Source organism: Lytechinus variegatus, chromosome 12, assembly GCF_018143015.1.
Source record: "Lytechinus variegatus isolate NC3 chromosome 12, Lvar_3.0, whole genome shotgun sequence".
Taxonomy (NCBI): domain Eukaryota; kingdom Metazoa; phylum Echinodermata; class Echinoidea; order Temnopleuroida; family Toxopneustidae; genus Lytechinus; species Lytechinus variegatus.
Genome location: NC_054751.1, coordinates 2571781 through 2598442, shown reverse-complemented (window position 1 = coordinate 2598442; position 26662 = coordinate 2571781). Strand labels below are relative to the sequence as shown.

General features: G+C 34.4%; 1 protein-coding gene across 1 annotated transcript in view; it reads left to right on the top strand.

The window, feature by feature from the left end:
- The window catches only part of LOC121425542, a 66410-nt gene that overhangs the window by 14654 nt on the left and 25094 nt on the right, over window positions 1–26662 (top strand). Inside the window, 7 exon segments of the mRNA XM_041621621.1 lie at window positions 13836–13883; window positions 16517–16694; window positions 19808–20128; window positions 20984–21064; window positions 22815–22984; window positions 24873–24969; window positions 26334–26383. Of these exon segments, the coding sequence (XP_041477555.1) occupies window positions 13836–13883; window positions 16517–16694; window positions 19808–20128; window positions 20984–21064; window positions 22815–22984; window positions 24873–24969; window positions 26334–26383 (945 nt within the window).

Genomic DNA, 26662 nt, shown 5'->3' with positions numbered 1-26662 from the left:
GAGCATTTGAATATTGCAATCACTAATGCTATGGAGATCCTCCCAATGGCAATGCGACAAGGATGTGTGATGTCACTGATGAACAACTTTCCCTTTGGTGGACTATAAAATACCCTTAAAATGTCTCTTTTTGCTTTTTCTTATGATGATACAAACTCTTTATCCATGATGTATCCTTAAAAAATAAACATTACATGCCCTCATGTAGAAAGAACGCATGGTCTATGGATAGATGTGATAAAAGAGGCAATTCAAGTGAAATGTACATGTATACTAAAGTTATGGGAGAGTTGTTCACAAGTGACATCACACATCTTTATCGCATTGCCAATTTGCTATCTCCATAGCATTAATGATCGCAATATTCAAATGCTCATAACTTTCTCATTATTTGTCCGATTTTTCTCAAACTTTCATTGAACTGTTTCTTTGATTTTTCTGTTTTCACACAAGCTACCTTGTTCCAATGGTTTCATTCTCCTTTAAACAATAGTTAAACCACAAATTTAGACCAGTGTTTGAATTTATCCTGAGTTCAGAATACAGACCTTATTATATGGAATTATAATCCAATTCTTCATTATTTTGTGATTTGTGAAATGACACATTTTTAGTCCACTATCTCTAGCCCTACATGTACATGATATCAGAGGAACTCAATCATATAGATTTCTCTCTTGTCATTTGTAATCAGAGTTTATCTCTATACACACCCATTTCTCTCATACATGTATGTGACTCAATACTGTTTATTACCCCTTTTCCATACATGTTATGTATCTCATGACATAATTTGATATTCAGAATGAATGAATTCCAGGAAATAAATAAAAATGCCTTTTCAAAATTAATGTCACAATGAAATGAAATGGATTTTCAGAAGAGTAGCAAATTTGGTTCTTTTTGTCGCAGTTTATGAATAAAAAGTTTTTTTTTAATATGTGATTTGTCTACAGTACTTTGTACTTTTATTCAATACCAATTGAAAATAAATACAAAAAGGTCACTAGACTCAATGACCTGAATCCTTCACAAAGGTGGTTTCAATTGTACCATAGTACAAAATACAAAGCCCTTGGAAAAAAGAAGGAAACCATTGGCTATGCAGATTTTGTGTACCGGTACATAATTAGCACATAGTATACACTATTAAAAAGAGAAAGAAATATGCACATTCCACATGTGGTTTTGTCCCATGGTATAATATTGAAACCATCTATTTGAAGTCTACTGTCTAGGGGGGGGGGGGGCAAGAGGATATGCTAAGTACTGTACATCCTCCAGGCACCCCCTTAAGGGGCATTATTTTTCCTTGATATGCCTCTTTATACAGTCAATGAAAGAAGATGTAACAAGATCTTTACAATGTAAAACAATGTAAATTTAGCCTTTGGGCTACCATGAATTTTTTTTTAATAAAACCATTTATCTATCTATCTATCTAAGAATCATACCACCTGCATGACAGTTTAAGACTTGTCGACAAACAAACTTGTGAGGGACAGATGGATCTCACAAACACAGTGAAACACTTCAAAGTTGATTTTAACCCAGATAAATTGATGGGGTCCTGATTAATATCTGCAACCCTGGATGAACTAAATCAACCAAACATTATCACAAGTTTATATCACTACAAACAAAGATCTTTCTAGCCTACAATTGTCATGTTTATGTCATTATCTCCATTTTGTTATTATTGTTATTGTTTTTGTCTTGCCGCTTTTCTGGTGGCGGCGGCGACATCAACATCTAATCTTATTAAGGTTAAGTTTTTGAAATGACATCATAACTTAAAAAAAGTATATGGACCTAGTTTATGAAACTTGGACATGAGGGTAATCAAGTATCACTGAACATCCTGTGTGAGTTTCACATTACATGACCAAGTTTAAAGGTCATTTAGGGTCATTGAACTCTAGCCTTGTTGGGAGTATTTCATTGGCATCAGAAAGTTTATGGATCTAGTTCATAAAACAGACATAAGGGTGTTAAGTATGAATTATTATTTTGCACACATAGATCACATGATCATGGTCAAAGGTCATTTTGGGTCAATGGACATAGTATTGTATTTTCAATCCTATGAATGTTTTCTTTTGTGAATAATTATTCAATAGCTGTCTACTACCATTTGGTCTATCATCAGTTCGTTTATTCCCCACATGGTCTACTTTCATTTAGTCTAATGCCATTCCGTCTAATAAACCAGTTCCATTTAGTCCATTTTGTGCAAAATGAATGAAAAGAAAGTGGGTATTGGACCAACTAGTTATTAGATGAATGGTAATAGACGAAATGGTGATTAGACGAAGTGATGATTCGACGAAATGGTTATTGGGCCAAATGGTTGTTAGATGAAATGTTGATGGATGGAATGGCATTAGACTAAATGAAGGTAGACCGTGTGGCGAGTGGACGAGTTGGCAGTGTACGAATTGGCAATAATGTACCATCTGGCTGACCACAGTACTCTGGTGGCGTCATACAGAGTCAGATAGTTAAACTCAAATATTCTGGAGCATACTGTGTTTTGAATTGACATATAGGGCATGATGACAAAATATGGCAATCTGTACTCTCTGGGAATATATTTGAGCTTGAAGTGCATGAAGTCCCCTCTTTGTGGTCTTGAAGAGCCATTGCACAAGATCAAAATATAGTTAGTGTCGGAGCACATACTTGTACTGTACAGTAGGGGAAGGCGGAGTAAGTTGAGCATAGGGGCAAGTTGAGCCACCAGCCCCAGGCCAATAATGAATGAGTCAGACATTGCGGTGGTGTCATGTATTGATGACCCATAGCATAACCCCTAACCCCACCACATTGTTTTCCACTTTGAAACAAAAAGTAGTTTTTTAGAGGGAAAAGTATGAATTTCAGCCAAAAAAGTAAAAAAGAGTGTGAAATAGATAAGTGCTTTATACACACACATGTCTTTAAATATAATAAAGACATGATAACAACATTATTAGTCCAGGTATGGATCTTCATTCTTGTTATAGTCTTTTATATGATGGATGCATAATAAATGTGTGGATACAAAATTATCGCACTAAGTTCGGACTGGGGTAAGTTGAGCCAAACAGCATGGGGCAAGTTGAGCCGTGGTAATTCTAATGGTAATGTATCTTAAAAAATAAACAAACCATAAAAATTGATTGAAATGCAGGCTGAAAGGAGCAAATTTACATGACTGCTCTTTTCCTTTTAAAGGACGTTAGTATTTATAGAGAATTTGCAAGTGAAAAGACTTTAAACAAAAAATTGACATGCTGGTTCTCCCCCATACATTTTGTACGTAGTTTTTGTGGCTCAACTTACCCCAGACGGTGGCACAACTTACCCCATATATGGGGCAAGTTGAGCCATTTGACATCGGTTTTTTCAAAGGTCACGATGACTTTCAGTGTCGGGGTAGAAAGTTCTATGTAGGTGAAAAACATTTCCCAAGAATCAAATTTAAAGGCAAGGTACTTATTTCTACAATAGTACTAGTCATATCAATTCTAACGTGCAAAATGCAAAAAGTGTCACAACTTACCCCGCCTTCCCCTACTATTTGCAATGTGTATTGTAGTCTATGTACATGTAATATTGGGTTTGCTATAAAATTGATTGTAACTATTACATGTATGTCTCGTTAACTTTACAATATTGATTTTGCATGCAAATGTTGATCACAAGACATTTCTATTACTGATTCTATTTGTTTTCAATTTGAATGATATCAAGGGGTGGTGTAACTTTGTGACCGTACTGTATAGCTTCTGTTCTGATGATAAAATAATAAACCTCAACGATTTGGATTTCAGTATTTGATTGCAGCTCAAAGTTCTTTCTTATCAGGGATCTTGTGATATCATCAAGGGGCTTGGCCATAGTTTCTTCATTCCTGATAACACCACTCAATGTTTGACCAAGTCCTAAGTAAGCTGGGGATCTCCATTCTAATCCAAATCACAGGTTTACAGACATTTTTATGGGAGATTGTGTCTGGATCGTGGTCAACAAACCAACAAATGTGGCGTAATTTATTTGGACACATTGCAGAAAAAGTTAGCAAGTCACACTCTGAACATGTGACGATGCTTGTGGATGTATTCTTATAGATGTACATTTTGTATTGTTACGAAAATGAGCTTGAACTTGCCGTAGCATGCAGTGTACCAGTTCTTGTTTTTGGATTGTCTCACAAACATGCTCTTCCACTTAAAGAGCAGATGTACTGGGTACTGATAGCTTGCTTTTTATAGCATTGTTGTGAAACTGAACTTGATAGAACAGACCTTAATGTAGCAGTGGGCTCTTAAGTGTGTTGGATTTCCTCAACAAGGCGGTCTTCCACTTTGCAATCAGATCCACTTCAGTGAAGCAGCAGTCATCATACTCACTGAATGATGTACTTGCAAAGAGCTGTTTCTACAGATAAAGTGGACATTATATTGGTTTCAATTTCTTGATCAGCATTCTGTGGTTCAGTTCATAGGGATTCATGCTCCTGTTTAATAGTGATTTACTTTTTAAAGGATTTTTCAAGGCTATGATTGAATGAGATTGACATCCATGATGGAGTATAGCTATGATACTAGTCAGCATTTGCTGTGAGTATATTCTCAAATTTGTACAAATGAATAATGTCCATAAAAAAACATTTGATTGTTTTGATTAGTATATACCTTAGGTTTTGAAAGGGTATGTACATGTATTTATTCTGGTTTGAATTTTAAATGGATTTCTGTTGGTGCTCAGTTTGACCCATCACAAGAAAGGTCAGTTCTGGCACAGGTTTGAGTAGACTTTCACTGCAAGAGCAAATTTAAAAATGTTTCAAAATGTAATTTTGTTCAGTGTCGCATTTGCGATGCTCAAGGTCTTAATTTTGAGCTGATTGCGTTTACAAACGGGCAGGTCCAAGCTATTGTCCCCTCTGAAGCCAAAATTAAATCTTTGCTTATATCTAACATATTGTATGTCATTTTGAAGCTTATACTCTGAAGTTTTTTGCCTATATTTGTTTTCTTCTGAAAAGGTAAAGTTAATGAATGCCAAGGTCACGATTCCAAGAAATCATTAATTGGCGTGACGTACGGGACATCACACTTTTTGATCTGCAGATAATGCAAATTGTATTTTTGAAAATATTTCTGTGGGGACTTGTGCTAAGTTCATGCAAACATTTGAGAAAAAAATAATTTTGAAAATTAATTAAGTTAAGAAAAAGTTGAACAGTTTTCTTCACACTTTGGAGATTTCTAATTACAGTGTACATCCAAAATTTAAAGTGAATTTACTGAATTAATTTCATGTTTAATTATATCAGCTAATGAAGCTTTGTGACGTACGGGACACACCATACTTTATTTATACATAGGATTTCTATGTAATTCTAATTAGGGTTATTTTATAACGAGCAAAGATAATGTAAATTGAGATAAATGATATTATTATATCAGTGGTTGAATATTGGTAAAGGGCTGATAATAAAGTTACAATTTGTAATAAATAACATTAATTATTATTGATTAGTTAATTTATTAATTAAATCTTTCATAATTATGAGGTCATAAAGTTTTTTAATGTTTTGTTTAATCATATACTATAATAGAAATTTATATAAATCTTAATAGTCCATGTAAAACTTACTTTGGTTTACATCCAGATAATTATAAATTTTGATGAAATTTCACTTTCCCCATTCGTTTAACACATGGAATTATTTGCAAGACATCTTTCATAATATTTATGAGGTCGTAAAGTGTTTGCTATGTTTTGTTTCAGTGCATACTATTAAAGGAGACACCCGAAGAATCCAAAGTATTTTATAATGCCTTTTTGTGGTCATCATTGTAAAGGGGAAGTATTACTAATCAGATATATAACTTCACTTTTCAAAATAGTCATTAGAGTTTGCAGAAATCAGCTCTCAAAAATGATTTATTTTCATGCCATATTTCTGCCTTCCATCGGTCCTCTTGCGAGCTCCAGCTGAGTGACGTCACACAATGAGCGTGAGCAGCTGAGCTGACAGCAGCCCATTGAAGACGATCTTTCCAATCAGCGTTTTTTGCTCTTAGAATTGTTTATTCCTCACAAGATTGGTCTTGTTATATAGATAAAAGTTTGAATTTACTGAACAGTGAAATAAAGTGCACATTTAACGTATTTTGGTAACCGATATTTAGCTTAGAAAAAATGATTTTTTTTTTTCAAGAAATATATTTGAACAAAGCATATTTTCACTTAGAAATCACACTTGCGACAAATTGATATTATAATCAATATAAAGCATAGACATTCTTCGTCACGACTGAAAAAAAATTATGAAATTTCATTACGTAACAAAGTCAGGAACCACAAAATAACATGGCAATATCCATCGCGAAATGATTGAAATTGCAGTTGAATTGCCGAAACATGATTAGCCCACAGCGGCGAGCGGACTTTGTTTCATATATCTTAAAAGCCCACCTTAATGTAGGGAATGGTCTGTGGCCAAACGTGTTGGCCATCGTTTTGTCGTGTGCGAGGACCCTGGTTCAAAACTCGGATTAAATTGGGTATTTTTTTTTATTCCTTCTCGTCCCTACCCAGCTTTTTTTTCTTGTGAAATCCCATTCAGACCTGTATTTATCAAATCTTATTTAATTGCTGCTTTTGATTTTCAAGTTCTTGATTAGATTCTACTCTTATTTGGGATGGGAGGGGTACAGGATGAGTTAAAAGTCAAGTCCACATCAACTAAAAATTATTTGAATAGAGTAATTTCCCTTGCTGTTTTTACTCAAAACAGTCACAAAACAATGATATGCAAATTAGTGTTGTCACTCACATCACATTCGTTTCTAATTTTTTTGTGGCATTTTGTTTTTTAATTCTTTGCAGATTTGAGTATAGGAATTTCTTCATCCGAACACAATAGGTTACATTTACGGAATTGTAACTCTAAATGTTATTTGGAGGAATTAAAATCCCTCTGAAAATTTTTCAGAAAATAAATAGAAAATTAAATATCAAATCTACATGTCATGTAAATATATCAAACAACAAAATACAAAAGAACTTAGTGCATGTGACATAACGGTTAGTGTAATTTGCACATCGACACAGATGAGCATATCATCGTTTTATAAATTAGGCAAAATTTCTCAATGTTAGAGTAGTAATTATATAAATTTGAATCAAAGTTTTTATGAAATTTCCTGCAATATCTTATTTTTCTTTAAATTCAAATGAATTTTTGATTGTGTGGACTTCTCCTTTACTCTTAATGTAGGGAATGCATAGCAATATTTATCCAGAAACAAAATTGTCTTAAAATATGCAAATCTGTAATTGGGCACATGTTCACTTTTCTTTCATCCAGGCCACTTCCTCACACCCACCAGGCTTACAGTCTTAGAACAAAAAAATGATGAACCATCACACAACAGCACACAACATTCAGTGCTTCACAATAAATATTTCACTTCTGTTCATACATGTACATGCAATAAATATTGTGGAAAACAAATAAAAGGCGTACCCATATTCAAATACCGTTTAAAAGGACAAATATATTATACCTTTCGAGAAAAATCAGCACGTTAGATATCTGATAACAAAACACAAATATGGGGCACTGCAAGAAACTTATGTTCCATTGCAAATCAAGCGTAAGTCTTAAATTCAAATTCAAGCGTAATAAGGTCGAGTTGCAATAGCAGTTCAACTACATGTACATGTTTGTCTTTAATCAAAGGACTTACCCTTGATTTGGGACGTGTGATTGATTAGAAAATTTCTTGCAAAATGCCCTAATAACATTAAAATTGTTTTTTTCGTTTTAAGTTGTGTGTTCTTATTTTCGACAAGCTGTATTCCTGTCCAAGTCAATTTTTTTAGTTCTCTCCAAAACTGTGCTCAAAATCGTTTCCAAGATCGATAAAGATAAATTTTCTGTTGCATCATTATCAGTCCAAAACTTGCACCGTAGCTCCTGGAAAGAGTGAAGAAAAAAATGGCTATATCCAAATCAGTAAGAGGACATGATGGAATCTCCCAGATTGAAGTAGCGAGCAGAGACCAGAAGTCACCAGAGTCAGCAAGTGTGCAGATCTGTGTGTAGAAGAGAGAAAAAATAAAGAAATAATTTAAATAATCAAATCAAAGTATGAATTTCATTATCTTGATGATTGACGACGTGCGGTGGCATGTAATTCCCGGTCAACAACAAATAATAGTAGGTTTAGACACCTGAAAAATTCCACTCAGAACACTGGTGCTCTACCTCAACGCTCAAGTGATGTTTGTGTAGGCCCCACTCTACTTACCGCTTAGCGGTAGTGAATCACTTGAGGTACGGTACTCTGTGTCATTACAAAGAGTGCATTTATCTTCATTGTTTTATGTTGAAGGCATTACGCATTCATATGTAGAAGCACTCTAATCAGAAAGAAACACCAGACTCTAGTTTTGGCCAGGAATCAGCATGATCAGGGTAACCACTGCTGAAAATTTGTCTTGCTTCATGACATCGGCATTATGGTGATATAATTCTGTGTATCTGGATGTATACGATACAGGGCCCTCCTGAGCATAAACGCATTGGGTACTAGACCTGTGTATAATAAAAACTTAAACATTTGGCCTTATCGTGAAAACATTCGGCCTTATCGTGAAATTTGGTGTTTGTGCGCTCGTTGTGTACAAAGTCAATGGGACTCATGGGAGTGGATCACCGCCGTTGACGAAATAAACGGCAGTGAATGGACTGGTGACAAAAACTACGATAATGCCAAACATTCCTCTGAAACAGCATATTTTCAGCCATGGTCCATGCCAGTGCTCATGCTCCTAAATAATTTAATCGCCTGAGTCCTGACCAGTTTATTTAGAAATCTGACTGAAGTCTTTGTGAAGAAAAATCTGCTGGAATTGTGCAAAAACATTATTTCTAAAATAAAGACTTTTTAATTTTAATAGTAGTCATGCCAAAATGCATGATTCTAAAATTATATCAGATCTGTATCTGTCATCTGACCTGAATGCATCGTCAGAACAAGTAGGCCTACAGACTACAGTTTCCAAACATGCTTACCTTGACTTTTGACTGGATCAAACAGTGCAGCGTAACCTGCATCGGCAGCAAGTGAATGGGACCGTACAGCTTGGAATCAGAGCAACACAACGAAGACTGTCGAGTGGACAAAATCGGTCTTTCCAGTTCATAATTCAATAAAAATGGATAAAGTAACACAGTTCTGGTTCTCTTATAGTCTGAAGATGTCGAAATCGGATATCACAACACATGAAGAAAACGGTAAATTCGAAGAAAAATAGAGACCAGGAAGGTGTATCAGTGTATTATGCACAGAGAGATAGTGTGTAGTCGATCATGTGACGTCATTATTCTCGACTGTTTTCGATCGCGTGAATGTCTGCCTGGGGGCGGCTGGGGGGCTGAGAAGGGTCTCTATTAATTTCATTTCTTGCATTTCCACAACATCTGTAAGACTTTTTAGTGACATATTTGTGTATAAAAAGACAAGACCTTTCCATTCATATATAATTTGTCTATAATCATCACTTTCGTGAATTTTCTTTGTGTGTATCCTTTAAAGAAATATATATCAATCATGATAATCCATGTTAAACTTAACTTACTTCAAATGGTTTGCATCAATTTGATTTTAAATTTTGATGAAATTTCACTTTCCCCATTCGTTTTCCACATGGACAAATGTCCCGTACGTCACAGCGGGGTTGTTTATATTTTGAGCTATTACATAACACCAATTTATGAGTTCTATCATTTCATTCATGGCTAATGAAACTTGTAAGATACAAGATGAAATCATGATAATAAGAGATTTCCTGCTTATTCCAATTCACAGAGATTTAATGACAAACTTTTTTTCAAAAAAATCATCTTTCGTCTGGTCTGGTACTTCACAGTGCATATTAATTGAAATATTACATCGTTAATGGAATTGCAGATCACCAATTTTTTTATGAATAAAGAGGGCACAACTGGCCTTCCAAAATCCATAAAGAATTGTCTGTTGTGCATTTATTTTTTATGTTACACAACTTTAAAGTCTCTAAATGTCCCGTACGTCACAAGTCAAATAGCTTGGACCTGCCCAAACACATTTTTTGACGTGTAAATTTTCCTCCGAACTTGTATAACCGGGAATAGTGAACACACCCCTTGTTTCTCATATCTGCATTTTGTAATCACAATTTAAATCTTGATCCATGTTGCCTTTAAATTTGGAAACCGACTTTGAACACACCCTTAGAACATCAGATTGCATTGTCATTGTCTCATATTCAGAAATATTTTGAATTTTATTTGATGTATTTGAATGCCTTTAAAAAGTTTTGCGGCCTGAGCATTTAACATTTAGACCGGCCCCACGAGTGGGCCTTATATTTCTAATACTCTCAGAATACAGTCAGATTATTTCAGATTGCATTTTGCTCATTCCACCAATAGCTTGATGACCATTTGGTCAGTGAGGTAATGATATGAAGATTTTTAGGGGCAAAATATAGATGGATGGAGCAAAAGTAAAGATTCTAGGGAATTTAGCAACCAAATTTTTTTTACCTTTTTTATACAAAAATTCAATTATTATTAAATCATAAATTACATTAAACATTTTAGAAAATAGTATGAAATTTCAAAGTAGGTTCCATTTACTTTCCTTTTATCCTTTTTTTCATTTGCCTTGAAGCTTGTGGGGTAGGGGCCTCGAAAATGGGGGGGGGGGAGCTTGGGGGCTTCAGCCCCCACCCCATCTGTACACTAGTGAATAGGATTATATTTATGAGTATCCAATCATGTAATTGATATACATGCACAGATTCTGTATGCTTGTTAAAAATCCCCAGATACTACATACTTGTTGAAAATCCCCTGATAATGTATGTCATACATGTATGACACATGTCGACAAATAGTGTTGAATTTCCAAAATGGAGCAATATTTAGATAGGTGCTATCATTATCAACCCACCACTTTGGACTTTAAAATTGACAGTGTTTTTAATGACTCTCATAGATGCTTTTCAAGTAGGTAACTATTCAAGCAGTGATGAACTAATCTGTGAACTTTCCAGATAACTCAAATTCTTTAATGTCTTCCGATCTTTTCATTTGTATCTGTTGTGATGCCCTTTTTCATGTTGATGCTGTATATGAAGTTCATGTACTGTATTCCACACTTATCTGGTGACTAGAAATCATGGAGTAATTTTTTTTCTTATGAAAAAAAAAATTGTTACAAGTTACAAACATCTTGATATATCGTTGGCCTTATGCCAAAAGGGCCTTAAAGGTCAAGTCACCTCAGAAAAATGTTGATTTTAATCAAAAGAGAAAAATGAGACAAGCACAATACTGAAGATTTCATCAAAATAGGATGTAAAATAAGAAAATCATGACATTTCAAAGTTTTGCTTATTTTCAACAAAATAGTTATATGAACGAGAGAGTTACATCCAAATGAGAGAGTTGATGATGTCACTCACTATTTCTTTTGTTGTTTATTGTTTGAATTATACAATATTTCAATTTTTACGAATTTGACGATTAGGACCTCCTTGCCTGAAGCACAAAATGTTGAAATAATGGAATTCCACGGGTTCAGGGAGGAATGAAACTTCATTTCACATGACAATGACGAGAAAATCAAAATATTTCATATTTCAAACAATAAAAAACAAAAGAAATAGTGAGTGAATGACATCATCGACTCTCTCATTTTGATGTAGCTGGCTCGTTCATATGACTGTTTTTGTGAAATGAAGCGAAATTTTGAAATGTCAAAACTTTCTAATTTTACATCCGATTTTGATGAAATTTTCAGTGTTATGCTTGTTGAATTTTTCTCTTTTTATTCAAATCAATTTTTTGTTGGGGTTGGACTTGTCCTTTAACTATTTTTTTTGTCATTCTCATATAATTGCGTTTAAAGTATTTAGTTTTGCCTTTTGTAAGAAGCAATTTTTTTATGATTACTTTGTTTTGGAGGTCAATTTTGATATATTCAGATTACATTTCACATGATGTTGTTTGTATTTTTGGAAAATACAGAAGTTTTTCATGCTACATATGAGCAAAAAACATGTTAAGGGCCTTTTGGCATATGCTTTGAGTGAAGCGTATTTATGCCAAAAGGGCTGTAACCGAAATTACGACAGACATACCAAAAGGGCCGTAATCAAAGCGTATTTATGGTTTTGCCCTTTTGGCATGAGGCATCAACTGGCATGTGTCTTTGTCAAAAAGGCCCAATAAAACAGTGTGCATGCACAACAGTGGCTTTTTGGCATTTAGAAAGATAAAGAAGACGCAATGAATATACTTGTGCCAAAAGGTCCATTGTAATGGTAATACCCTTGGGTTTAATGTTGCCCTATTTAAGGCCCCTTTTGGCAGACTGAAAAGCAGGGATACTGATTCAGGGCTTTATGGAGATCATAGTTAACTTCATAATTATAACAAATTTTGACAAATTAAGGACATCATTTTAAAAAGCATGTCAAGATATACACGATGATATAAATAACTTAAATCTCCCCAAAATTGGGTTTAGCCCCTATTGGCATGAGGCCGAAGATATATGAAAACAATTCAACCCCATGGACCCTCCCCAATTTAATATTCACCTTTTGCACATAAATTTAGTATACATTTATTTCATAATTAACATTCAGTCGAGAATTCATGTACATGATGAGCAAACATAGCTACAGTTTGTTCTTGGGGAATCCCCACAGAACATTTTGTAATTTCTCCTTTTCAGGTGAAATGTATGCAAATTTTATGTGGAAATTTTCTAATATTCTTAAGTCACTCACTAAAAGTTGGGAAGTTTGATACCCTGTGTTTAATTTATTTATTTATTTATTTATAAAGAGGGAAAGGCAGTTATTTATCAAAGGTTGTAAAAAGATTGATAGAGAACACATCACACAGATCCTTCCTATCTCCATATATGGCATAAATGATGGTCCTTCCTTCTTCCTAATTTTGTCACAAATCCCAAATTCTATGTCCGGAAGCACACAATTTGGTAGTATTATGACCCAGTTCCTTTATTCACTTCTCAGAAACATTTTTATTCAAAATGAAATTTAAATCGGGTAGATAATGTACTGCACACAAATTTAAATATTTTTTATACTTGCTTTTAACTTTTAAGAGAGTGTTTTTGTCTATTAACATAACCAAATTTTCAAATGTTAAGGTATTATATTATCACATTCACCAAGAAGCCTTGAGCAACCAGACTTTGATAGAATGAGTTGGATGCTTTATATCCGTTTCCAAGTGGATGCATAAATATCCTGTCTTCCGGAAAATATGAATTACAAATATAATCTAATCATTTTCATGAATTTTTGTCTGCTCCAGACAAGTATATATTGTGAATCATATATTCTTTTTCTTAAATTTACAATGTATGCTTGAAAATTATCAGCTGTGTTTCAAATTATATTGAATTACAGAATTTCAAAGATGTACGTATTTAAAACTCAAACCTGTCTGAATTCATTAAAATTGAGTCTATTTGTCTATACATGTACATGTATGGAAGATTGAGAATTTGGGGTTTTATTAGTTTTTTTTTTGGGGGGGGGGTACAAGTGTTTTTTTTCATACATTTTGATATACTTAATTTTACTTAGGATTAACAAGAGAAAAAAAGTGATCTGCTGGTAACCTTTACACTGTAGCCTTTATTTGTATAGATATCATATATATTTTATACCAGTTTGAGTACCCATTTCTGCTAAATCATGAAATTAATTTTGTTATTCTCTTTTTTATGCCTTTTTCTCAGGTCTGTTGGGACAGTGGAGAAGATTGATACTTACTTCCAGAAATTCCAGTAAGTGAATTGGTACAATCCTTGTAAAAGAGAAAAATGATTGAATTCTTGATTGAATGATGGACCTACAGTCCATGATTGAATGTATCTTGAGAGTGATGACGTCACCAGACTATTTGTCACAAAATGGTGTTAGAATATATTTCATTGAAGGTCATTAAATGTTCCTTTAAATAAACTTGAATGGATGTTTGTGAAAATAAATTATACAAACTAATATGTGCATATCCAAATACATGTAAGTAAGCCAAATTTAGAGGGCTAATTTTCAAAGATTTTTAATATTAGAATAGCTTGAAAGGATATCTCTTCAGCTTTTCAGTAGGCCTATTCAGACCTCCTCGGTCACCGGACTTGGAGTACCTGTTCAATTATGAGAACTTGTTTAGGCCTCGAATTCTCTGATTACTAATAACTGCATTCATACTGACTCAGAACAGACCCTTTCAGGTGTACATAGTTCTCAACGTTACAAACATGTGCAGTACAGTCTGATAAGCAGGCAAGGCTCATGATTGAAAAAAAATCACTCGCCCAGCAACCGCCCATGGCGCCTGTGCCCAACTATAAGCTGGGCTGAGAAAGTTCATACTCCCAAAATACACACAACCTTAGAAAAATCCCCGCAAAAGTTCTTGCGATTTTGGCAAGTACCTTCTACTAAGCAGGTATTTTCTGTCAGGAATATTACGAGTAATTTGCTTTCACACTACTAAAACTACTCATCTGGTACATGTATTTTCTGCTTTGGGTAGATCAGTAGATCCCAATCACCTGGTAATCTCAAACTTTGTGGTGGTCTGAATGTCCCTCTGACACCACCAGTGAGTAACAACAGTACATGTACATGTAGGTACTGATTACAATCCCAGATTTATAAACTAAAGTGAATGAAATCAATCTTCCAAATGTTGAACACAGCCTACAAAAGGCCTAACTGATGATCATATCCATATTCTGCAGACTCATAACCATACAATATAAAGGGATAAGGCTATTTCGGAGGATTTGAATCTTGGACTTTTTTCAGAGTCTCGCCTCAATTTTTAATAAAAAAGCAAAGAAAACTTTGAGAAAATTGGTCAAGATGAGACTCAGACTTGCGTCAATGATCTTGACTGCAGTATACTCACAATAGCGTATTATTTTACTGATCGCACCAAACCAGTGGAGCTGATAGATGCATTGGAAATTCTGTCCCATGAATATTCATGAGGTGTAGTCTATTCCTATTGGGTATTGAGTCTGCAAATCAATTCCAATATAGTCTTAACAGTGACTTGCAAAGTTTTGGAAGGAATGGAATAGTACATCTTGTCTTCATCACCATTTAGTTGTACCACACATGGTGACTCAGAAGAGTACAAAGTAAACAGAGGAATGGCTCTCTTGTCTGGTATTCTCATAGATTTTAATTATGATATTCAGTAATTAGCCCTCAAAATATCCCCTTTCTTGAACTTTCTTCAAAGTACAGTGCTCTATAGGACATGGTTTTTTGCCTCTTTACCAATAGTAATTATTACAACTTGTGAAGTTATGATATGAAATGTGATACACAGGAAAATTTGTAAGAATTATTGTGGAAAAATAGTTCTTCTTTTTAAGTAACCAAATTTATAATGGCCACATTTAAATGCTCAATGTCTGTTTATAGACATACTGTGCTGGGGGCGTTTCATGAAAGGACTTACAAGTCGGACATTTTATCCGACAAGTACCAATTTATCCTACAGTTACCATAGGAACAGTGCCTCTCAGCCAATCAGAATCAAGGAAAGATGTCAGATCTTACAACTTGTCGGATGAAAATATTGATGAAACGCTACCGTGATCCTCGCTTTTTTAAAGAAGACAAATACAAATACATACATGTTGTAAAATAAATTTATAGTTTGTTTGGTTATAATAAAATGTTACGTGCAATATTCAATGTACATGTATGTTTGAATTATTTTTATCCATGATGAATGAGCAAAGAATGATTTCAATCTATGTCAACAGAAGCAGGTGTTAATAAAAATGAGCTGCAGTAATATACATTTAATGATGTATGCATTGAATCAAAGAATCCACTCTTGGTAATTGTCTTGTTTTATATTGGCTGGTGTTATTCTGTCTACAGATACGATTGTTACTGTTTGGTAATATTTTTGTCCACATATGAGTGTTGTACAGTATGTACTTAGAGAGAAATGTGAGTTGACATGTACCTTTCTTGCAGATTTGGGGAAACACACCAAACATCAAAGGCTATGAAAGAATATCTCTGCTGTAAAAAAAAGTATTACAAAAATGAATACTTGATGATAGGAGGAAATTGTTTCATTGTATGTGTGCAAAGAATAAGATTTATATTGTGTGATTCTGCATTTGTGTGTTCTAATATTGGAATGTAATTCTTTGGATTTTGTTCATTTTAATAGCCAAAGAGCATATGGAACAGTTCATTTGACTAGTTCACTCATTGTAGTATTAGACTGCTAAAAAGCCTGTTAGTCTCTCTGAGTGACCTGGTAACCTAAGAAGAGATGTACCACAGAAGATGATCTCTAAAGTATTCATTTGGTTAAAACATCAACTCCTCCTGGGCTTGAGATAACTTCACCATGACATCCTTCTCTTTTCTTTAGGATGGGGCATTATCAAGCGAATGCTGTGATGCCCCACCACACCCCACCTCCAGGTTCAACCATACCTGTCGTTCGAACTGATCCTCAAGACTCTGGCATTGAAGACCTTGTGGAAACCATGCCCAACTCTTCAAGAGATCGGAGACAACAGTTCAACAAGAATGTTCTCTCAGACCAGGTAGGAATTGATTAGAGCTTTATACCGATGTGATAGTTGTTTGAGGTTAGGTTTGGGACAGACTCATGTACATGTACATGTAACTTGCATGATTTAAAAGAACTCGCCTTTTTAGCTCATTTAGAGATCGCAAGCAACGGTTCAACATGAACATTTTCAGATCAGGTTGAAAATCTAGGAATAAAAGAAGTTTAAGAACTTAACTAGCTTTAATATGATAAGGCAACAGTGCAATGAAATATCCCTAGTGATATTAATAGCTGGATTTATAAGGCGCATTTTGCCTGAGAATACAAAGTGCTGCTATCATTACCCCAGCTTTAGCTCGAGCTACCATCACTGGAGCTCAGTGCATGCAAGGCACTATCCTGCCGGGTACCCATTTACCTCACCTGGGTGGAGTCCAGCACAGTGTGGATAATTTTATTTGCTGAAGGAAAATATATCAACTTCAAATTTGGTGAAGTGGTTTTGAACGTGTATTTGTGGCAATTATTTCTTTTTAGTATTTGAGCAATAGCATGGTCAAAGGTCAAAGAGGTAATTTAATACTTCTTTGCTTGGTTAATAAATTATCATTTGTGGGATTTATTTTAAACGTGGCTCAAATTCATATAAAGGAATTGCATTGATGAGATATAATCAGATTTTGAAGACCTAAAGTTTAAAAAATGTGAGGGGTAGCAGAGGTCTAAAACCAGAAAATCCTTTGTATTTGAGGCCGGCTCTAAATGGTTGATATTTCAAAACCAAGTTTTACAAACAGTTTTCCTGATCAATAGTGACCACTTTGCTCTTCATTCATGCTATAATGGCAAAGAAAAATATTAATCCCAGATACATGTAGTTATAAATGATCTGATGAGTATTAAAACAGATGAGGTGATAAATCTAACCTGCCGGGTGTTTCATAAAGCTGTTTGTAAGTTAAGAGCGATTTAAAGAAGACCGGTGATCCTTTCTTGTGGTAAATGGTATACACAATTGGCGATGGTTTAGCGCATAAGAAAGGATCTCCCGTTGTTCTTAAAGTCGCTCTTAACTTACGAGCAGCTTTATGAAACAGCCCCCTGCAATAGTGATTTGTGTCATGATTGGCTATCCATAGTACTAAAAAATCACAACTTTATATCATAGTTTGAATTAATCAGAGTTCATAGTATGGTCCATGTATCCTATACAGTGATATGTACACTGTTCTACCATTGACCCAGCCAGAGCCGTTCAGAGATTAACTACATGTACAATACCCCTTGATCGATCAGTGATATTTTTTCTCAATAATCATGAAAGCAGGCTTCCTGTTGGTAATCAATTCTATTTTCTCTTAATCCTTTCCTCTAGTATAGATTGTTATGGAATCCTTATGAAATCCAAACGGATTTTCCATTAATTTTGATGTATGTGAGACAAGTGACCGTAGTCTGCCTCAGATAAAGCAATTTTGTTTATAAGAAAAGAAGATCTGTGTTTGCTAGACTACTAATCCAAGAGTAGTATAAACATTGTTATCACCGGAAAATGCAATAATTCTTTTAAATTTTTGCTTTGAGCTATAATAAAGGCAGCTTGTGACTTGTTTAATGCTGAGAAAAGTCTGTGAGGCATGTATAGATATGTTTGTAAAATTTTGATTCATATTTTTTATTTGAAAATCACAGCCAAGTTACAAAAAAAGGGATAAGTAATGTTGGAATGAAATATTTATAATTAACTTGCATTTGCTTTGTGATGGATTTGTGACCAAGTGATATTAGAAGCATTGTTGGTCTTCTCCCAGAGAATTGATTTTCAGGATTAATAACAATCTAAATAGATATTTCATAAATCCACATTTATAGCTTTTAGTACATTGTGCACTAAGGGGATTAATAGGTTTATGAATCAGGCATGGTATGGTACACTATACACACAAAAAAAAATGATGAAATAATATTTTGAGTATTTGTTAAATATGAAAGATTCTCTGAAACTCAGGTTTCTTCAGGTTTAAGTTTTAAGAAAAAAAATAAAAGAAATTGGTAATATTAGTTCACTTGGAATAGATTGTTTCTACATAGATTGTGTTACATGTATATAAAGTGCATATTTTTGCAATTTATCATACAAAAAAAATCTAGGAAATATGAATGTACCAATAGTCAGAAAAATATGTACAGTGTAGAGGGGGGGGGGGGGGGGAGAAAGGGGGGGGGAACCCTCTGACATCCTTTAATTCCAGAATGATTTAAAAAAGATAATTTTTCCCCCCATATTTTTGAAATAATGATCTGACTATTTTAGATTGGTTGAATTGACATTTTAAATATCATCTGGTTTGAAGCGATTATTGGTGCATTGTCAGTAATAAAACTCCATGTTAGAATGCGGTTGTTCACTTGGAAGCTCAAAAATTCCCCTATGGTGACCATACAGCGAGTCAAAGACAGCCCTTTTATTCATTTTATTCAGAACACCTAGGTGTAATATGTAGCTGGTACAAAAATGTTAAAACATCTGTTTTCGACGCTTCGTTGGGAGGGGAAATATGACTGCAGCATTTAATAGTGTCTTGGGAGACATTTCTTCTAATCCTGTAAAGTGAATAGTTGTGCAGCATTGATGGGCTTCAGTTAGTTTCAAGGAATGTGCATTCATTGTAAAAATACAAAAAATGCTTTCTCCAAGGCCCTGAGTGGGAGTCCATAATTGTCTGGAGTTGATTTAAAATCAATTTGTTTAGGCATGCCACTAAAGTTCATCATACAGTTGTATGAGAATATGGAATAAAAGAGCTCTGGCATTTAAAATTGCATTTCAATACAAAGAACTTGTCAGAGGATGTCAGACATAGCAACAAGTTTGGTTGCAAACTGATAGGTCAGAAGAATACTTTACATGTAGTTTTATCTTTCCAGGGAAGAAACATTGGTTAATCTGAATTACTTTTAGTCAACAGGCCTAGATTGGAAAACCATTTTGATATCACATCAGATTTTGATGCCTTTTTCAGTGAGGCTTGTTCGAGATTATAAACAACTTGTTTGGATATATTAGTCTTTCAGATAAATACATGTAGTTTTAAGTGAAAGGTGTCTAGACTTTTCCACCCCCTCTTTATTTCTAAACTGCAGGAATTGATGGTGTACAAGCGCGCCCTTCTCTGTGCCCAGTTCCCTGTCCTCGGCAGTCGACTCCGAAACCCTTCTCTCTCAAGCCCAAGCAGTGTCTCCTCTCCCCACGGTGGGAGGGGTGGGGCATCCCTACTTGGCTCCCCTCCACCTTCTCCTGGATCCCTTAGCATTGATGGAGCTGCTGGAGATGAAGGAGACTCTATGGTCCAGGAGGAGACTCTCTGCGTCCTAGTGAAGGAGGCCTTCAGGCTTAGTGAAGAGCGCCATCTTTTCTACGATGATTACATCAATAGAGGGCTTGGAAACAAACCTCCAGCCAAGGTAACTTCTAAACAAATGCTCTCTTTATTCATATGTGGGGAAATGATGAATCCATGACATAGCCTGCACACTAAGCTCAATCAGGTTTAGGCAAAAAAATTATTATTTTAATTTTCAGGGCTACTTTTCAAAACCTATTTCTCCAGTATTGGATTAGCTTTAAACATGGCAATGAATTGTTATTTTTCAGGGCTTTTTTTACCATTCAGGGTCTTGATGTATTCCCTGTTCTTGGTGCCACTACAATCACTGATCAATGTGTGTGATTGTCGCTGAACTCAAGTGAATAAATGATATCATGATTCCTTTGATACGTGTATAGCACATGATCAAAATCACCTTTTATTTTGCGACTACTTTATTAAATAACCTTGCAATAAGTATGATTGCATTCACCTATTACATGAACCCAATGATGCTGTACTGTATATAGGAAAATGGACATGATTTTGCTCTTACACACTTAAATGTGGATAAATATCATTTTAGACAAATTTTTTCAAAAATCAGTGTAAACATGTACGATACTCTAAATCTGATGATTTCATTAAAACTACAATTTATTTCACCTTTTTTAGAATTACAATACTATCCTTTCTATTCTCTTCATTACTTTAAGGATATAAATTAGAAATGAATAGCCTATTTTTTAGACAGTAAAATTCTATTATAATTTTATTTTATTCTATCTTACTAAAATAGATAAATTGTTTTAGTAATACAAAAATTGCACATTTATATCCATTGAAACAGTGTAGATGCCCTCCCAAATACCTTGTTCCTTTTGTACCTTTTGTGTATTAATTTGCCTATGTGCATTATTTATTCACTTAATCATTTTTTTTACCTTGACAGCATCTGGTTGAAGAGCTAATGGGACGTCTCTCACTTCTACAAACCAATAGTCATCCATTCTATCAACCGCAGGATTTTGAGGTAAGCTTTTGATCTTCATAAATAGATAGACCTAATATAAATCTTATTGTTTATGTAACTGATTAAATATCATAATGATCATCGTACAGTTGTTGCTTTGGGTATTTAACCACTTTGGCATCTAGTATGAAAATGACTAGCCAACATGTTTTAATGTTAGATCCATAATAACACCTGTAACTATCGTTTTAGCAAAATTTGTTCACAAATGGTTCAGATGTTTGATATTGTTATTGGATTTTATTATAGCCTGTCTTTCTTTCTTATTTCAAATGGATATCTACAAGGTTGGTTTCAAAACATATCACAGTCCCTCGGATAGGACGTTAAATGGAGGCCCTGTGTAGAGGAGAGTCGCCACAATTGCATGTTAAGAACCCACTGCACTATTCGTATAAGAGTAGGGGGGAAACCCCGGTGTAGTGGTCCACCTGCACTCCCCCCCAATCAGTTATATCGGGAGGAGAGACCTGCGGGTCATAGTGATTCAGTTCGCTATTCGCTTCCCAGGCACAGGTGACGCCAAACAAATAATAATAATGATGTTTGATCATGTATATCATGTGCTAGTAGTGAAATCATGGTTTCTTTGATGACATAATGGCCTAAATTCACAAAGGTGGTTTTTAAAACCATCGGTTTGACACCCATGGTTTATACAGATTTCCTGTATAAATTATGCTTATTTACCATGTACATGTATATTAAAAAAATGTCCAATGCTGATGCATGTTTTTGTCACAATGCACTAAATTGATGCCTGCTGTCATGGTTAGGTTATTTTATTCATGAGTCCACTGTTTGAAGAGTGGACTCATTAATTCAAAACAGTGGACTCATGAATAAAATACAGGCATCATTTGGGCGCACTGTGACAAAAGCATGCATCAGCATTGGATATTTTGTAATATAGGCGGTAAATAAGCATAATTTATACAGGAAATCAGTATAAACCATGGGTTCATCTTTGTGAATTCAGGCCATTATGGCTGATTTGGGGAGAGGTATCAAAGAAGTATTATTCATGCCATTTTGATATCTATAACTTCAACTTTATTGCCTCCGTGCATGGTATAGTTATTTCTAATAATTGTATTTGACATTGTTGCATGTAAACTATCAATTTCTTACATGTATATCAACACACCAATAAAATCAAGTCAAATATAAATTTTAAGAGGTAAACACTAAACACACATTGACTTTTCGTGACATCTAGATCTAGATAACTTTAATCATTTTTGTAATGATTGTTCTGGTTGCAATGAATTAGGTTCAGAAGTATCCTTGTATATTTACACTCTCGATATTGAAACTTGTTCAAGTTTATCTGAAAGTACACATCTGTATGGGTAAAGGGTATGTTTTGTTACGTGATAAAAACTGACAAACCACCTACAAGTACCGGTACTTCAAATTGACTACAAATACATGTAGAGGAAAGGAATAGTTTTGAAAGGGTAATTAAAACAAGAACTATTGGTAACAGCTAATTAGAGAATGTAGGTCTTCAGAAAGAAATGGTGATTTATTCTCGCATTTCTGTTTATAATAAACCCTTAAACAATCCCAAATTAGTCTGACCAAATAGATACATGTATGACCGAAAGCGGAAAGTTTCATTAACCCCATGCAACAGGGAAATTGATTGTAATTTCATCTATTTGTGAAAATATACCCTGAAAATGTAATTAAAAACATGTAGAGGGAGAAGAAAAGCTTCACATTGTTTCCCTTGTAACATTTGCAGACGAGGAATGCTTATGACCTATGGCAGCAGCAAGAAGGCCAGAGAATCAGTGCCCTCATCAACCAATTTTGGAAAGGGCCGCTGCCAAACCTCGACCCCTTGGTGTGCCGAGCTTCCTACTGGTCTAATATGCATGATATGTACATTGACCTCATGGTGTTACTTCTTAAGTAAGTCATGTACTTCTAATTGAGTTTGATTACAATCCATTGTGATATATGGGGTTTGGCTCTGCCATGTACACAACTTTTCTGTGGTCTGTGTCCATGAGAAAATGTCAATGAACACATGCAAGTCTTGTGTTAAATTAGTCAACTGCATGACTCTAGAAACCTTCCCTGTGCAATGATAGTTTATTAACGCTCTGCATTGGTGCTTCATGGATTCAGAAATCACACAGCTTTCCAATATTTTCAGTAAATACTGTCCCAATTTATTTGTGGAATGTTATGAAGAAATCTGTGAACCATGACAACATGATAATAACCATTGAGGTTTTACTTCATTCTGTCTAGTGAAAATGCATCAATTATTTCAGAAATATTTGATTTTTGTTTTTCATCATGAAAGGCAAATCAAAGTTAGTATTCTGTGTTGAATTTTTAAAGGGAAATTTCATTAATCTTGAATGTAAATATTTATTGTAGCTCTACAAACATTTTATGGATATGTGTGACACAAGTTATCCTATTGATACCATATGGTTGAGTGTATTTATAGCATTATCATCATGTGATTGGAGGATCTAAACTTCTAAAGGACATTAAAGTTTGTTGACCTTTGGTAATGTTTATCTGGCAGCTATTATGATTTTCCACCAGCCTTTTAAGGTCACATGATGCCAATGATGCATGGAATGTACATCAAAATACATTTAGTGTGTGTGCAACTAAATAGCATGTATGCCAGTAAATATAATCTTGCTATATGATAAATGACTGATGATATATAAGGATGCTTTTTTAATCTACATATTATTCATGGTAACCCTTTTTTATTGAGCAATAATCATTTTTTATTTCAAAGTGATTCAAATTTACGCATATCTTCTACTGTAGGAATCTAGTATGTTTCCTTAAATAAACTAAAATACTTGGAAGTCAGCAACTTTAGTTATTACTTTCTGCAAGCCTCTGACAAGCTTTCTGGTTTTCAAGAACCATTTTTTTAGCATGCACGGCATTTGAATGTGTTAGTAAATCAGACCTATTGTTACATGTTGAAGATATTAAAACATTTTGTACATATTTCATGTGGTGTATTAAAGAATTATTAAGAAAATAAACAAATCAAGGTCATGCAGTGCTCAGTCTCACAAGGTTTTTTTTGTAAAAGTAAATAGCATGCATGCAAACAAAAGTTACCTTGTCAACATTGAGGGAATACTTGATAAAGAGTTATGAATAACGCCCGGTCCCACTGCACTTGCGGATGCAGAGAGTATGTAAAACGGAAAGGAATCTTGCCATCCATTGGAAAATGTTATGTATTTGTTGTGTACTCTCAGCATACGTGTTTCATATGCTTTATATCCATCGAGCATGCATCCACTGTGATTTCATTGTTTGCCCATTTTGTTCATTGTCTGGAGCAGATGAAAACGGATGGAGCCACCCTGAACGCTGTATCCGTCATTTGTAATACATTTTTTCCCCGTCGGCCAGTGGGACCAGAAGGCCGTTTCATAAAGCTGTTTGTAAGTTAAGAGCGACTTTAAGAATGACTGGTGATCCTTTCTTATAGTAAATGGTATACACCAAAATGTTCATTGGCGAGGGTTTTGCGTGTAAGAAAGGATCACCAGTCATTCTTAAAGTCACTCTGAACAGCTTAATGAAACACCCACCAGGCCTTTAGTGATTTTTTTCAATGACTGATTTACATTCAGCCAATCAAATTAAAGGATTTGTAGTCGCTTATGAAGATTTGTATCGGTTGCATTTTCTTAATCTATCTGTTTTTCTGATGTTCTGCTCTTATGATACAGTACATGAAGCATTGATGATGTCTCTCATAAAGCATTGATTTATTTGCAGTATTTGTTGGTTTAATCTACAGACATGACAAAGTTTTAAAAGCTGGTCAAACTACAGGCTGCCCTCTGCTGTCCAGTTCTCGACGTCTCCTTCGAGAATTTCACCTCCAGTATGGAATCGTGAGTACAGAATGGTGTTCCCAGTCCATAGAAGCTGGGCAGTTCCATAAAGTGATAATGATAATTATATTTCACTTTTATATTGTGCTCTATTTATGGAAAAAGTAGAAAAATTGTCTGGAGGGCTATAGATATATTACTGTAGTAGGTTTCATGGTACACTATGTATCTTTCTTGGGCAAGTGTTGGTCCCGAAAAGGACCACCCAATCTCGACGTTTTGACAAGTGTGTTGTCGTCCTCAGGAGAATGAGCAAAGTTTGTAAAAGCAGGCCTTATATACTCTTATATACACTTGCCCAAGAAAGATACATGGTGTACCGTGAAATCTACTACACTATTCATCTTCGCCATGGAAACCTTCAGAAGCGATATATATTATTATCTGGCCATCGGATCCTGACATGCCTGTACATATACTTTCTCCTCTCTCTTGGGAGCATTTCAAGAAGGATTTAAAAACTACATATCTGAACATTCTACATAGACTTTCACATCCTACATGTACCAGGTACCCATTTAACACGTGGGTGAAGAGTGGTAAAGTGTGGTTTAGTGCCTTTATTGAATAACCCCCAGCTGCTTAAATCTTTTCAAACCATTTTTCAATTTCAAGTTAAAACCTAAAGAATGGAGGAAAACATTGAAATGTGAAAGCAACTTATTATTATTTTCATAATTTTCTAGTTGTAAGATTTCAGTCATTTGTCTGTGTCCACACAATTTGTAATTGATTTCAACAATCCATGAAATCATTGCTCTATTGAATGCATGACCATGATTTATAAAATGGTTCAGTTCAGTTTTGGGGGTTTTGTTCATAGACTATGTACACTTATACTCAGATGTGTAATTAGGCTCATCTTCAAGGAAAAGGAAAAGGATTTTTTTTTTAAATCTGTATTTTTTTATTTTAGCAAATGATAATTTTCATGTTATTATTGATGTAGTTTTACGTATTTACCTCAAGGAGTTTTCAATAGGCCCTAGAAAATCATATCTGCTTGTATGATTTGAAACTGAACTGCGCCCTATTAAGCTAATCAGAAGTGGAAATTTATAAAGTAATAAATATTAAATTGCTGCTTTATGATTGGTTGAGGGTAAATTTTTGCAGCATGCAGTTTATGATTTATTTGTAGACTTTATTGTTACTTTGTTTATGTAAATACAAGTGAACTGATGTGTGCACAAAATGAACACCATAATTATTAAATTTGTCATAGAATTTAAACAGTTATTGACAGCAAGTTTCATGAAATAGTGCACTATATATAAATAGGGAAAAATTGTTTGCATTTCTAGGAAGGGCATACATATAAAATATTTTTAATGTTTTATTGATATCTTTTTTTATATATAAAGGGTGAGGTCTTCAGAAGAGCTGTTTATCTGGAACGATTATCAAGCAAAGAGTAAGTGGGATTTACTTATTTAATGTTGGCAGACTGATTATTTTATGTGGTTTTATTGAGTTTATTTTAGTTTATATAAATAATCTTCACAGGTTTGTACATGTTTGTTAGGTATTTATTGCTTTTGGATTTGAATACCCTCACAAAACTATAAATGAATGAAACATATAGAAATGAATAAATAAATCATAGCCATTAATGAAGAAAAAAACAAGAAAAATAAATAAAACATGAAAAATATACAACAAAGATGAATGTGACACAATATCTTTTTTTGTT